We start from the raw sequence: 16,076 nt of genomic DNA, 5'->3' as shown, positions 1-16,076 counted from the left end.
CATTTTATTAGAGGGAAAATATCCCCCATTCCACTGAGAACTGACGGTAAAGCAGTCCAATAATTACACAATTATTTATTGGGTTAAAATGTTTAAAAATGCATTACACTCATTTGACCAAAGCTTGAATAGGAATCCACAAAAAAAAAAAAAAAAAAAAAAAACTGAAGTCCAACCCATAGCCATGTTCACAGCTCCATGTGTTGAACCAGCCAGAGCCCAGAGTTGTAACACTTCAGCTGGATGGAGGCTTTCCACCTCTGCATCGTCCGGGTCGTACAGAGGGGAAGGAAACAGAGGAGTGCTCTCGGCCAGAACGGTCTTTTCTGTGTGTAGGACTGTAAGCATCGACAGACACGTCTCTGTGACGCCAGTTTTTCAGGTGGCGTCTTTCCCTGGGTCGAGAATCCTGAGACTGAATGAAGGAAGGAACGCGCGGGTCCTTTTGTGACTAGGTTTATCCGCTGTCCGTGGGAGAGCTGCAGTCTTCAGTGAAGCGATGCCCCAGAAAGGGCGGGAAGCACGATTGTTGGGGCGGGTTGAGATCAAGAAATGTTAGGGATGGCATGTGTAATGAATGGGGGGTGTCTATTATAGTAGGTGGTATAGAGGAGCAGGTGAAGGCTTTGAACGCCAGGCAAATCCCCCCCCCCCCCCCCGGAAAAATATAACACTGACTATTTAAAAAATATATCTGATGGGTTATAGAGAAGTGGCTCTGTGAGGTATCGCAACAGAAAAAGAGAGGTTGTGTGTGTTGGATGCCTGAGAAAAACAACGGTGCACATGGTAAGCAATGGGTTGTGTTAAAAAAAACACGGCCGACTTAGAAGAGACTGTGATGTTTCAGCGATACTGGGAAATAGACATGGTCAGGAGAAGAAATTAGAGAAGCCTGCCACCTAGAGAGAGGGAGGAGAGAAAGAAAGCAAAAGAGAAAAGGGGGGGGGGATTGAAGATGAGGTGAAGAATGAAACAAAGAGGGAGAGAGAGATGAGAAGGAAGAGAGGTTAGAGGGGTCAAGAGGAGGGTTAGGATTGAACGTGGCTCGAAGTGGTATTTACTGGCTAGTCATGGTGTACGATACCACCGCCTAGGGGGCTAAGGTGGGGTGAGCAGGAGGAGGAGATACTGGTCGTGGCTACGGTCTGGCACAGTCCCTACTGAGGTAAACGCTGGTAGCAGTTCTGCTCTGTTCTTCAGGTGGGCTGGATCTCACCTGGGAGGTGACTGGCCCGATCAGAACACCTTCCTGGCACGCTAGGCATACATGGTCAGCTGGAGCCACTGAACATAGAGGGGAGACACAGAGAGATAGACGGGTAGCATCAGTTAGGACATAGGGGCCCGGATAGACCGGGAACAGAGAACGGGCCAGGCATTTGTAACTCATCAACTATGTTTTTGTTCTTTAAGACCCCTGCGCTGGTTGAAGAGTTTGCATACCCCCCCCCCCCCCCCCCCCAAATAAGTTAGAAACAATGCTTATAATGGAGTAGCCCACCAGCTCACTAGCAGTTATGACATAGAAGGGTTATATCACTTTAGCACTCCATACTTTAACACCAAGACCCAGCTTATGTCCTTACTGGAATATGTTTCTCTAGCACACATCTACAGATCTATACAACCAAAACAATGATGGTGCCTTTGTTATGCTTATAGGTACAATTTCAGGTTTTCGCTATTGCTCTGCTTTGGTCAACGCAAACACCATCAGACATGCAGAATGTAACCAGTGATGGTGTATATTTAAGCATGTTTGTGCAATGGCATGTTTTGAATCACTTAGCCTATTATAAAATCCATGTCTAAATGTTCACTCCATTTGGATCCCATGTGAAACCAATTTGGTTCCTACTCTTTCTACCTAGCCTTTTAATTTCTTGACATGCCAATTATTGAATTAAATGTATCACAATTTCTGTGATTCCAACAGTTATTTCAAGAGTTTTCATTAGATCCCTCTATTAAGAGAATGTATATGACTCTGGTTTGGAACTATCCCTATCCCAAGTGAAATTTGTATATTTATATAGAAGAAAATATTAATTAGATTTTTAGCTCATTTCATCCTAACAACCAATAACTTGTTTTGAAAACCTTTAGTCAAGTAAAATTACATATATTTTCTTCAGGAGATTAAGCTTTAAAAGTAAGTATGACTCACATTGACCCAAAAGAGAAAATCTCTTAAACAACATAGAAAATATTTTTTCTGGTGCTTCTACCTTTTTGTTAAGCTCATAACTTTTTATTGAATTGAAGCACTAGTGCTACCAAGGAATATTAAAAATGTGTATTAGTAACTCAATGAAAATACAGTGTAATTACATGTTTGTAGGTGATTAACATTGGCAGCATATCATTACCTCTAAGACACTGAGTCTGATTGTACCTTCTCCATCTTGATCAAAGGCCTGGAATGCCCCTGTAAACAAATCTCATCAATCAACAGTATTTATGAAGCCAACCCTACATTTGTTGCAAAGTTTAAAAGCACAATGGCAAGTGTGTGTATTTGTGTGAGATGTGGATGATTGTGTTACTTACTGAACATGGCTTCAAGCCGGACCAGGCAGCTGATAAAACTGTCAAAGTCGATGTTCATACCCTCATTGGCGTAGCGCATTGTGATGATGTCATAGAGCTGGTTGTTAAGACGGAAGCCTGAGTGGGGAACAAGACACATAACTGAACAGTGACAAGGTTGTTAGAGATAAGATATACACTCACCTAAAGGATTATTAGGAACACCATACTAATACTGTGTTTGACCCCCTTTTGCCTTCAGAACTGCCTTATTTCTACGTGGCATTGATTCAACAAGGTGCTAAAAGCATTCTTTAGAAATGTTGGCCCATATTGATAGGATAGCATCTTGCAGTTGATGGAGATTTGTGGGATGCACATCCAGGGCACGAAGATCCCGTTCCGCCACATCCCAAAGATGCTCTATTGGGTTGAGATCTGGTGACTGTGGAGGCCATTTCAGTACAGTGAACTCATTGTCATGTTCAAGAAACCAATTTGAAATGATTCAAGCTTTGTGACATGGTGCATTATCCTGCTGGAAGTAGCCATCAGAGGATGGGTACATGGTGGTCATAAAGGGATGGACATGGTCAGAAACAATGCTCAGGTAGGCCGTGGCATTTAAACGATGCCCAATTGGCACTAAGGGGCCTAAAGTGTGCCAAGAAAACGTCCCCTACACCATTACACCACCACCACCAGCCTGCACAGTGGTAACAAGGCATGATGGATCCATGTTGTCATTCTGTTTACGCCAAATTCTGACTCTACCATCTGAATGTCTCAACAGAAATCGAGACTCATCAGACCAGGCAAAATTCTTCCAGTCTTCAACTGTCCAATTTTGGTGAGCTCGTGCAAATTGGAGCCTCTTTTTCCTATTTGTAGTGGAGATGAGTGGTACCCGGTGGGGTCTTCTGCTGCTGTAGCCCATCCGCCTCAAGGTTGTGCGCGTTGTGACTTCACAAATGCTTTGCTGCATACCTCGGTTGTAACGAGTGGTTATTTCAGTCAAAGTTGCTCTTCTATCAGCTTGAATCAGTCGGCCCATTCCCCTCTGACCTCTAGCATCAACAAGGCATTTTCGCCCACAGGACTGCCGCATACTGGATGTTTTTCCCTTTTCACACCATTCTTTGTAAACCCTAGAAATGGTTGTGCGTGAAAATCCCAGTAACTGAGCAGATTGTGAAATACTCAGACCGGCCCGTCTGGCACCAACAACCATGGCACGCTCAAAATTGCTTAAATCACCTTTCGTTCCCATTCTGACATTCAGTTTGGAGTTCAGGAGATTATCTTGACCAGGACCACACCCCTAAATGCATTGAAGCAACTGCCATGTGATTGGTTGATTAGGTAATTGCATTCATGAGAAATTGAACAGGTGTTCCTAATAATCCTTTAGGTGAGTGTATTAGACAGAGAGATTAGGCTGTGGGCTGACAAGAGTCCTTTAATGTGCTGCAAAATATTAAACAAGACAATGGTAAACAAATTACATAGTACACCAAGACACCGGAAACCGTTTTGTCTCATCAGTATTCTTTTTTTGAACTTGTTAATGGAATTATATAGAAAGGGAATTGTCCCTTTAAGATTATATAAGATTCAACTTTATGGGAACAGTAATTCAACTTTAAATGTGAACAGTCACATTATTATCCATTTGAAATATTATTCCATCTGAAATGTTCCACTATAGAGACAAATTATTAGTTTAGAAAAGACAACTGATTCTAGCCAATTGAAACAGCCATTCCCTACCCAAACAACCTACTGCACCTGAACAGTACTGTAATTGTGATTGTGATTGGTGGTGATGTCAGATAAGGGTGAGATAGGTTTTATATAGTCTGAGGGCACTTTTGTGGAACAATAGTTTTTTGGAGAAGCTTAGCAATTTGTATGGGTTTATTATGTGATTTGAGTGGACCTTTTATTCCCATCCTGAAAGTATTGTGCTGAAGATGAAGGCTATGAATAGCCCTATGAAGAGAAAGGAAATTATATTCTCCATAAAAACGTGTTTTACTTTAAAGTTACTTAAAACAAAGAACAGAACATTATTTTATCATTGTTCTAGTAAACACGCACTTACCTGCATCGTTAACAGCATTTCTCATTTCGTAGCTGTTTATGCTGCCAGCCTGGTCGGAATTATAATGCTGGAAGATTCCCTAAGAAACAGAGAATCCATGAATGTAAACACTAGGAGTTGGATAAGGAGGAGTGAATAAAAAAGGGGGAATCCCGTGTTATGAACAGGCTTCTCCTCACCTGCCACTGCTTGATCTTGTTCCAGAGATGTCTGAACTCCTGCAGGTTGAGTCTGCCGGTTCCATCCATCTAGACAGCGGCAGTTAAGACCACAATGATTCAAGTTGCTGTCACACGTGAACTCACAATCACCACTTTCAACAGTCACTTTAGGAATACAACATCTCTTTCACTACTCCTATTAATACCAGAGTTCATTTCATTTCAATTCTAGTAATTTCACTATTCAAGTAAACTACATTTCAATTCCAGTTTAGCCCCAGCTGGAGTTAATATATTACAGGGCTATTTAACAGGCAGCCTGGGTCAATTCAGAAAAGATCTTTGATCAGTTCTTGTAATAATTTAAAAAACAAAGTTCCTGTAAATAAATCTGATGTTTTGTGCCGAAATGATGACCTTCAATTCAAACTGATGCCAGGGGCTAGCTTTGAAATACTGAGCAAACACATGGAATGGTTTGAATTCTCCAAGGAGAAGTTTTAGAAACAACATTTATCACCAGGTCTGTTGAATTCTGCAACACAAATGCTTTAATCCTGAACCTCTGAGAACTCCTGTAGTAAGCCCTAACATCTGTCCACATAACTAGTTGTATTCTCTTCATAGATCAGTGAATTTCAAACCTCTCCTCCAGGAAACTCACAATTTAGAGCTAGTTCACAGATTGTTTTTTAAGGTGCTTGATGATTAGTTTACTAGCTGAGTCAAATGTGCCAGAGGTAAATTAGTTGGGGATCGTCAGAAGAGGTTTGCGAACTCCTGCTATAGACAAGACAAGTTAACCCAGACAAGGCAACCTGACCTAAACAAGACTGACCTAGACAAGACAAACCTAGACAAGACAACCTGACCTAAACAAGAAAGAACTAGACAAAAAGGACCAAGACAAGGAAATCTGACCAAGATAAGATGACCTAACCCAGACAAGACAACCTGACCAAGACAAGACAACCTGACCAAGAGAAGATTACCTGACCAAGACAAGACAACCTTACCAAGACAAGACATCCTGACCAAGACAAGACAACCTTACCAAGACAAGACATCCTGACCAAGACAAGACAACCTTACCAAGACAAGACATCCTGACCAAGACAAGACAACCTGACCAAGAGAAGATTACCTGACCAAGACAAGACTTGACCTAGACAAGACTGACCAAGATAAGACAACCTGACCTTGACAAGACAGCCTGACTTAACTGAGACAACCTGGTCTATACAAGACAGCCTGACCTAGACAAGACAACCTGACCTAGACAAGACAGCCTGACCTAGACAAGACAACCTGACCTAGACAAGACAACCTGACCTAGACAAGACAGCCTGACCTAGACAAGACAACCTGACCTAGACAAGACAACCTTACCAAGACAAGACATCCTGACCAAGACAAGACAACCTGACCAAGAGAAGATTACCTGACCAAGACAAGACTTGACCTAGACAAGACTGACCAAGATAAGACAACCTGACCTTGACAAGACAGCCTGACTTAACTGAGACAACCTGGTCTATACAAGACAGCCTGACCTAGACAAGACAACCTGACCTAGACAAGACAGCCTGACCTAGACAAGACAACCTGACCTAGACAAGACAACCTGACCTAGACAAGACAGCCTGACCTAGACAAGACAACCTGACCTAGACAAGACAGCCTGACCTAGACAAGACAACCTGACCTAGACAAGACAACCTGACCTAGACAAGACAGCCTGACCTAGACAAGACAACCTGACCTAGACAAGACAACCTGACATAGCAGGCTTCCGTTCTGCAGGTTGTGTTCTCTCTACTGACAACACAGATACTAAGGATACGTCCATGAGAGCGATCATGCTCCTGCAGCTCTCCAGGCTGAACCCTTCTGTATTCAGTTCCTTGTCTGTGGGAGAGAGACAGACAGGAAGTGGTAAATAATCAACAAATCCCTAACAAACTAGTGATGGCTGTTTTTGAATGGCCCTTTTTTAGTGAATGTTGCGGATCGCAGTGTTGAAAATAGACGGTCATTTGGCTCCTGGATTAGCATACTTGTTTTTTTAGATTAAACAATTATTTGCAGATTGTTAAAAAAATATATATACAATAGCATTTGTGTACCTGCACTGCAGAAAAAATAAATAATGGCAAGAGTGCATCATTGTGTTCCAAACACAGAAACGTCAGGTTAAAAAAACATAAGGCAATCTAATAATTAGGACAGGTGAATTTGTGCACCCATTTCACGCTCGAACATGATTCTAACCTACGTTTTAACCTAAGAATTTTATCTAATAAAATACAGGCATAATCTAAATGCATTTTCCTTAACATCAGGAACATGTTCCTTAAAATGTGTATGTTCTTCAACTTCAGCGGTTTTCAGTAACTGCAAGCCGCTCTGAATACTAAATGAGCGAAATGTTAATGTAATATTAGTATAATGTTAATGACTGATCCAAATGGTACTGCATGTGTTCCATCAGTCTTTGTTTTTTGTTAATGATGATTTTTGTACATGTTTGTCGTATATTACAGTTGTATATTAAATTTTTACAGTACTGTGCAAAAGTCTTAAGCATCTAAAAGTCAAACTAAAGGCATTTATTTGTTAAGTGTTGATTTTATATACATATATATATTTGTAATGTATTTATTTATTTTAGAAAAAACAGTAACCAAATAAATTGCTTTAGTTTGACTTTCAGGTGCCTAAGTCTTTGCGTGGTATTGTATTTAGTGTATATACATTGAGGAGAACAAGTATTTGATAACCTGCTGATTTTGCAGGTTTTCTCACTTACAAAGCATGTAGAAGTCTGTAATTTTTATCATAGGTACTCTTCAACTGTGAGTGATGGAATCTTGAATCCAGAAAATCAGATTGTATGATTTTTTTGTAATTAATTTGCATTTTATTGCATGACATAAGGATTTGATATATCAGAAAATCAGAGCTTTATATACGGTAAAGAAACCTTTGTTGTCAATTACAGAGATCATACGTTTCCAGTAGTTCTTGACCTGGTTTGCACACACTGCAGCAGGGATTTTGGTCTGCTCCTCCATACAGACGGGGCTGTCGCTGGGCAATACAGACTTTCAGCTCCCTTTAAAGATTTTTTGTTGGGTTCAGGTCTGGAGACTGGCTAGGCCACATAGGCCTTCTTATGGAGCCACTCCTTAGTTGCCCTGGCTGTGTGTTTTGGGTCATTGTCATGCTGGAAGACCCAGCCACGACCCATCTTCAATGCTCTTACTGAGGGAAGGAGGTTGTTGGCCAAGATCTCGCGATACATGGCCCCATCCATCCTCCCCTCAATACGGTGCAGTCATCCTGTCCCCTTTGCGGAAAAGCATCCCCAAAGAATGATGTTTCCACCTCCATGCTTCACGGTTGGGATGGTGTTCTTGGGGTTGTACTCATCCTTCTTCTTCCTCAAAACACGGCAAGTGGAGTTTAGACAAAAAAGCTAAATTTTTGTCTCATCAGACCACATGACCTTCTTCCATTCCTCCTCTGGATCATCCAGATGGTCATTGGCAAACTTCAGACGGGCCTGGACATGCACTGGCTTGAGCAGGGGGACCTTGCATGCGCTGCAGGATTTTAATCCATGACGGCGTAGTGTGTTACTAATGGTTTTCTTTGAGACTGTTGTCCCAGCTCTCTTCAGGTCATTGACCAGGTCCTACCCTGTAGTTCTGGGCTGATCCCTCACCTTCCTCATGATCATTGATGCCCCACGAGGTGAGATCTTGCATGGAGCCCCAGACCGAGGGAGATTGACCATCATCTTGAACCTCTTCCATTTTCTAATAATTGTGCCAACAGTTGTTGCCTTCTCACCAAGCTGCTTACCTATTGTCCTGTAGCCCATCCCAGCCTAGTGCAGGTCTACAAGTTTATCCCAGATGTCCTTACACAGCTCTCTGGTTTTGGCCATTGTGGAGAGGTTGGAGTCTGTTTGACTGAGTGGGTGGACAGGTGTCTTTTAAGCAGTTAACGAGTTCAAACAGGTGCAGTTAATACAGTTAATGAGTGGAGAACAGGAGGGCTTCTTAAAGAAAAACGAACAGGTCTGTGAGAGCCGGAATTCTTACTGGTTTGTAGGTGATCAAATACTTAGGTCATGCAATAAAATGCAAATGAATTACTTAAAAATCATATAATGTAATATTCTGGATTTTTAGATTCCATCTCTCACAGTTGAAGTGTACCTATGATAAGAAATTACAGACCTCTACATGCTTTGTAAGTAGAAAAAACTGCAAAATTGGCAGTGTATCAAATACTTGTCAAATACTCCCCACTGTACATTTATGTGTATATATGTATATAGACTGTGCTGGATGTCTGGTCTTACGTTTGGAGATGACTCTGTTGAGGACATTCTTAAGCTCACTTGCGGTTATTTCCATTTCCTGTGAGAACGGAGACAGGTTGAAAGAGACAGCTCACATTTTAATAATGAAAATTGTTAGTTTCATTGACCTTTGTCCTTTTCTCTTGAGGTTTAAAAAGATCCTAATCTAATAAAAGATAATGATAAATCAATAAAAAGAATTTAAACAGACCTGAGTTTAAATAGTATTTGATATGTTTTTAAAATACAAAAAGTGTTGGATAAAGCCTACAAAGAGTCCCAGCCGCCATTTTTGGAACAATAATACTTGTTTCCAAATAAAATCAAACACACATACAGTATTTGATCACTGTTATGGCCACAACAGTAATATTGCAGATATACAGTAGTAGAGGGATTCAATCCAATCTCCTATCATAGGCAATGTCGTTTTTAAAGAAAAAGGGCCACAGTACATTCTCAACAAACACAAACGTTGGCGCAACAGAAAAAATATCTTTGAATGTCAAGTGGGCAACATTTTTTGGGTGGGATATAACGCAGATCGGATTGGAGCACAGTAATCACCCCGCCCACCCCCGCCCTATACTCACACTCCCCCAAGCGCTCCCTGGCCTCCCTGCACTCCCCGTACTCACATCCCCGGCTATCTGCTGAAAGAGGCTCCGGAACTGCTGGTCCTCCTCACTCTCCTCCCCTGCATTGGAAGGGGCCGGCTGAGAGCAGGAGAAGACAACACGAGAAGAGGAGAGAGGGAAAGGAGAGGGAGGGAAAAAGAGAGGGGGAGGGAGAAATACAGATAGAGATGTAGAATATTGAACTTCTGTATAGTCTTATAGGCATGTTCCTTCTGTTTGTCGCCGAAATAATATCCACTAATATTCATTTCGAACGTCAAAGTGACACGCCCAAACCGTAAAATCACAACTGGATGTTGGCCTGACATCTGTGTGCGGGTGTGATTCCGACAGAGCGGTGGATTGGAGGACTAACTCACCTCTGGATGATCGGCCTCGATCCTGTTCTCAATCTCCCTGAGTAGAAACCAACAAACAGCCATCAACATGGCGACACTGGTAGAGCTGACATCATATTATTGGACCATGAGCATGTATGTAGATTCCATTACATGACACCAGGCATGACATCAACTGAACGTAACAAATATGCACTAATTTGTCTAGATATTCGTAAATATCTACATAGTTTTGATTACCGGTGCAGTTTCACTGATATGTGTTTATACGGTATATTTCTTGCAGAACCAAATTCATTCTAAAGGCTCATGACCCCACACCAAATGATCAGTACCACACACTCCTACCACCTGACGTCGAGCTGTGAAGAAAAGATGTTAGTCGAAGTACCACCTGTTGGGTTTATTTTATGACAGTTGTTTGGTATGTTTTCCTCCTCTTCCAGAAAACATGCCAACTGAGGTCTTATTGACCAGGTTCTCTTGTGAGGAATTTCCCCCCTTCATTTGAAACCCCTCAGAGGCCTCTTGGGTTCAGTAAAAATCGTAGAGGCAATTTCCCAGACAGATTCAACCAGATCCTGGACTAAAAAAAAGAAAAACATAAAAAAAAGCTTTTTAGTCCAGGCATAGGCTTCATCTCTGTCCAGGTAACCAGCCCAAATTAAAACTGGTGTGTCTGTCAAATCTTTCAGTTTCTTCCGGTCCTTCAGATTCCCTCTTCCACCGAAGCAAAGAGCTCTTGTCTTCTGGGATGGAGGTTGTATCGGGAGGTTTGGAGAAGGGGAAACTTTAATAGTGAAGGGAAATGTTTACCGGAGCATGCCCGAACCTGACGCCACTTGTCCTAAAAAAGATTCCATAACGGCTTCGAACTGGGGCCGATTCCTTCCAGCTCTACAAATCAAATCTCTGTTAAAATAGTTTGACTGTGGTAATCTCACCCCACCATATCCCCACTACCTCCCCAAATGGGTCACTCTAACCGTACAACAACAGAACCTAGAAACACACCCCAAACCACATTCCTGCTTTACACAAAGGGCCTGAAAATGAAACTGGGAAACATCAGGAAAGCTGTAGATAATCATGACTAATTTCCCATTTCGGGAATATTATGAAGATACCGCTTAATGGAATAATTACTAATTAAACAATTATTTGAAAATCTATAGATTACCAGTGGCCGAGAAATCATGAAACATGGGCCGGGATTCAAACAAACGCAGATAAAACAAGCTGTGCACTGCGACTGACCTTCAAAAGGATATTAACTCTTTAAAAAAAAACATCAGCGAGACAATTTGATTGCCGCAAAATGTCTGAGAAACCGCCTTTAAAAAAGTCTATCGCAGTGCACAGGCCACTTATCTGCGTTTGCTTGAACCCCGGCCGTATGGTTAATAAAAGACACTCCTGGACTTCTCTATGGCCTGGCATGCATTGCTTTTGCCCAGGGGACTCGTTCCCACGTTCTCCCTCTGCACTCCCGCACCACAACCACCCCCCCAATTCCCCCCCCGCCCCGCCCCACCACCACCACCACCCCGCACTTCGCTCACTCTGAGGTGTTCCTCTTTTCGGAGAAGACCCTGAGCAGGAACTCTCCCTCCTGGTGAGGCTCGTAGGTGGAGGGGATGATCACGTACTCCCCGGGGGTCAGGCGGAAGCGCTGGGTCACCTCCCTCAGGTTGATGTACGCCTTGGAGCGGGCCTTGGACGAGTTGACCAGGAAGAAGTCCTTCTGCAAGTGTTGCTTGTTGCCGTGCATCTGGTCAGAGACACACAGACACAGACGGATGAGGGAGGAGAAGAAAGACTGTGAATGGAAAACCTGGAATTAGTCACATGCTGGCACACTGGGACTTCCATAATTAGCTGAAGTATATTGGGATGATAGAACCGTGATGTACGACTGAGCACGTTCCCATGTTGGTTGTGTGGTTTACATCTCCAGTCCTTACCTCCTTCGGTACCTGCGGACAGACAGACAGAAATAATATCAGCACATCTTCCTCAAGACTTCATGTGTCTACTACAACAGGATGTATTTAGCATGTGTGGCACATACATTTCTTTCTGTTCTTTAGGATATGTTGTTTAAATCTGTTTAGGATTTGTTGTTTAGTGTCTGTGGTTTAAAATGGTTTAGGATCATTTGTTAAAAGCTATTTAGAATAATAAAAAAAAAATTGGTTTAGGATCTGTTTAGGATCTCTTTATGATCTGTTTAGGATCTGCTGAGGATCTGTTGAGGATCTGTTTAGGATCTGTTGTTTTAACAGGGGACACCTCGTAGATGGCAAATCCAATGGTGAAGAGGTTGGCTCCCAGCTTCCTGTCCTTCCTTCGGTTCTTCTGCATCAGAGAGACCACGAAAGAGCACGCCACCTCGTTGTCCTCTGGGTCATCGTCCTCCTCCAGGAGACGCAGCCGGTACTGAGGGTTGGTCCAGAATGTATCTGCAGATGGATCGGGTTCAGAACCAGACAAACTTCATCACTTAATGACAATGGGATTCAGAACAAAACATTATATCAATGAATGACAATCAGGTTCAGAACAAAGTACTATACCAATTAATGACAATGGGATTCAGAACGAAACACTATACCAATTAATGACAATGGGAATCAGAACGAAACACTATACCAATTAATGACAATGGGATTCAGAACGAAACACTATACCAGTTAATGACAATGGGATTCAGAACGAAACATTATACCAGTTAATGACAATGGGATTCAGAACGAAACACAATACCAATTAATGACAATGGATTTCAGAATGAAACATTATATCAGTTAATGACAATAGGGTTCAGAACTAAATATATCAAACCACTTATTGACAATGGGTTTGAGAAGTAAACATACCACATCACTTAATGTCAGTGGGGTTCAGGACTTTTAGAACATTGAGAACATTTGATTAGGCATGCCAGCAGCAGCTATTAGGCAAACTGATTGATTACAATGCTTAATCAAGCGGAGCTGAAGAGCTTATATTTAACCATTTTTAAAAACAGGGAAATCAAGCTGAGACCAAGGTCTCTTCTAAAGTTGAGCCCTGTGTTACAGAAAGAAGATAAAACAATGAAACACAGACGGGAAGCACACTTCACAGTCTTGTATCAGACATTTGAACTGCCTTGTAGGCACTAATGTTTTTAATTGATCTAGTTCATTCTGCATAGCACTGAAAAATTGGTCTAGATCCAGACTTATTGGTTAGTGCTGCTTCAATTATCTCTGGAGCTTTAGCGCAAATACTTAATCTAACATTCATTTCAGGTGGTTATCCCTTAAGTCTGGAAAACCACAGATGTACTCCCACTGCTTAGAGATGGGGACACTAGTTGATAACTATTGCCCGATCTCTACATTTTAAATAGTCACAGTCCATTTTATCGGAAACTTGCTTTTCGAACAGTTTTCAATCTGGTTTTAGACCTATAAAGTATGGTGAGTACTGTCACAGCAACTATGTTGATTGTAAACGATATTGTCAAAATTGAACTCTTTAAAACCTGCGCATTTCATTTTAATCCTGACAGCATAGTATTATTATGCTACAGCTCCCTCTCTTGAATTAGCTGTTGTACACCTGCAGTCTGACTTTCAACTGTTACAAAAAAAAACTTTTGAACCGGATTGAACATGCTAAAGATATAAAATGTTGGCGTGACAGATCTGAAAATATATTGTGCTAGCTACTTTTATGTCACTGCTAGATTATGGTGAACTACCATAAATGCATGCCCCAGCTTCTGTACTCAAATCTCTGGATGCAGTCTATCATTTGGCCTGGCATTCTATCACTGGTGCAAATGTTCACACTCATTACTGTCTGTTATATGCTTTAGTTGTCTGGGAGTCACTGACATCTAGATGGGCCAACTATTGGTTGGTGTTTTCAGCTCCTACCAGGGTGGTTCCGACAGCCCCCAGCAGAGCAGCCTCTGACCCAACGACCCTCGTTCACTGACACTGTCCACTTATGGATCTTATCATCTTCCAGAGCATCAGGTGTGAGGTTGCAGATCTCTATCTTGGTGTAGTTCTTCTTGAAGTCCTCAAAGGACATCCTAAAACGAGTGAGAGGACGGGGAAGGCAGTGGGGGAGATGGTTAAGAATTGGCCAAAAGGAAAACAAGCTCTCAGTGAAAAATGTAAAAAATTATATCTAAATGATCTTTACAGCTGTTTCAGTGAGTTTGCTTATTCAGTCAAGCAGAAGAGATGAGTTATAGATGGAGGTAGAAACCGTTAGAAGACATGGGAATGCGATAAAAACAGCTAGAAGACATAGGATGGAGATAGAAACAGCTAGAAGATATCAAATGGATACAGAGACTGCAGGAAGACATGATGGGGTTAAGGAGACTTTAGGAGAGAGGCGTTGAATAGATCAGAGACTCACCAGAACTCCCCATCCTCAGCACTCTGATGCTGCAGTTTGTCCTTCTCCCCCTTGGGCAGGGAAGCCCATTCCTTAGAGCTGTGGATGGGAGGGAACCACACTGACAAAATGAACATTATGGCTGCATTTACACAGAAACACAAATTCAAATCTTAGCTGAGAATCTGGGTTTTCACAACAGATCAGGTCATCTGAGTGAAATATCAGGAGTTTGCTGACTGTTTGTGAAAGTTGCGTGAATACCTGTGCTGAAAAAAATACATTTTTTACATACACTTTTGGGGGATGCCTTTTAGAATACATGTCAAATATGACATATTGGCCATTTTTGATACAGTCTAGTGCCACGTTTATTTGGAATACATACATTCATCAGTAAATATTGTTGTTTAGCACCTATTTCAGACTTATTTATCTTGAATGGGAAGCAAACATTTACATTGCCGTCCAATTCTGAGGACTTTTATTCAGTAATTAGATAGATTTTGTCAAATCACACTATATATATATATATTTTCTTCTTTTTTTTCCCAAAAACTCTGTATTGGCATCCGCCTGTGTGAACTTAGCCGTTAGCAGGATGAGGCCGCGTATCGAAGCTCAGTTGCGTCGCGGTATGCTAGCAGGGACATCGGGACTGAACCTGGGTATCACCGACGTCAGTTCAATCAATCAATAAATACAAGTCTCTTACTTGTCGCTCCAGGGTCCGTTCCACTCCACCTGTCCCCAGGGGTTCCTGAGACGCACCAGGCGCACCTTTGACTCCTTGTGTTGGGACTGTTTACACTGAGGCCAATCACACACACACACACACACACACACACACCCACACACACCCACGCGCGCGCACGTACGCACACGGACAAGCACAAGGACAAACACACGCACATCGTTCCATGTAACAATCACAATGACAACAAACAATAGCCCGTTGACTCAGCTTTCAGCGGCAGTAAAATGAAAAATTTAAAGAACACCTCAAAACACAGCTTTGTACACACATACTGTCCAACAGTGTACATACCGCAATCGTCATGTGTTCATATTTCTTTATTTATATTACTTTATTTTTATTAATTGATAGTTAAATAAATGGCATTTAGTTTACAGTTTTATCCAAAAGGACTCAAAGTCGTGTGGGTGTTCATGAAAGCAATTCCCTAGTGGGAACTGACCCCACACCTCTTGGTGTGAAGTGTACATGGCCGCGTTTACACGGGCAGGCCAATTCAGATATTACATTCCACTAACTGGACTTTGACCAATCCTGTCAGGTCTTTTCACGTCTATGTTCTGTCAGATCTGATGACAGATTAGCGGAAAACACATCGGAGCTGGTCTGCCTGGGTAAACGCAGGTCTATCTCACCTCCTCAACACCAGTTACAGAGTAAGCGTGGCCTTTCACTAGGCCTGTTGTGGTGCGCGTCTCAAAACGGGCAGGAACCAGGGACTGGAGAGCAGAGTGGAATAAACAATAACAACACATATCACACCAGTTAAT

The 16,076-nt window shown here is 42.0% G+C and overlaps 1 protein-coding gene across 7 annotated transcripts in view; it reads right to left on the bottom strand.

Moving 5' to 3' along the window:
• Window positions 1–59: 59 nt before the first annotated feature.
• Window positions 60–16,076, bottom strand: part of capn3a (calpain 3a, (p94)) — a 28,879-nt gene continuing 12,862 nt past the window's right edge. Inside the window, exons 6-22 of one of the 7 annotated variants that reach the window (XR_002197876.3) lie at window positions 15,942–16,025; window positions 15,265–15,359; window positions 14,571–14,648; window positions 14,075–14,235; window positions 12,438–12,607; window positions 12,110–12,121; window positions 11,708–11,916; window positions 10,167–10,203; window positions 9,763–9,885; window positions 9,170–9,227; window positions 6,632–6,705; window positions 4,816–4,884; window positions 4,637–4,715; window positions 2,554–2,670; window positions 2,373–2,431; window positions 1,065–1,287; window positions 60–902 (exon numbers count right to left, since the gene is read on the bottom strand). Coding sequence is in view for 6 of the 7 variants with exons in the window: in XM_020053834.3 (XP_019909393.2) it covers window positions 1,261–1,287; window positions 2,373–2,431; window positions 2,554–2,670; window positions 4,637–4,715; window positions 4,816–4,884; window positions 6,632–6,705; window positions 9,170–9,227; window positions 9,763–9,885; window positions 10,167–10,203; window positions 11,708–11,916; window positions 12,110–12,121; window positions 12,438–12,607; window positions 14,075–14,235; window positions 14,571–14,648; window positions 15,265–15,359; window positions 15,942–16,025 (1,452 nt within the window). In the remaining variant the exon portion in view is untranslated. Of the gene's footprint in view, window positions 903–954; window positions 1,288–2,372; window positions 2,432–2,553; window positions 2,671–4,636; window positions 4,716–4,815; window positions 4,885–6,631; window positions 6,706–9,169; window positions 9,228–9,762; window positions 9,886–10,166; window positions 10,204–11,707; window positions 11,917–12,109; window positions 12,122–12,437; window positions 12,608–14,074; window positions 14,236–14,570; window positions 14,649–15,264; window positions 15,360–15,941; window positions 16,026–16,076 lie in introns of those variants that run through there. The other 6 variants (XM_020053834.3, XM_020053837.2, XM_020053838.2 and 3 more) reach the window with 6 other exon arrangements.

Source organism: Esox lucius, chromosome 15, assembly GCF_011004845.1.
Source record: "Esox lucius isolate fEsoLuc1 chromosome 15, fEsoLuc1.pri, whole genome shotgun sequence".
Lineage (NCBI taxonomy): Eukaryota > Metazoa > Chordata > Actinopteri > Esociformes > Esocidae > Esox > Esox lucius.
The sequence above is the reverse complement of the archived record's forward strand: the minus strand, read 5'-3'. Positions and strand labels throughout refer to the sequence as shown.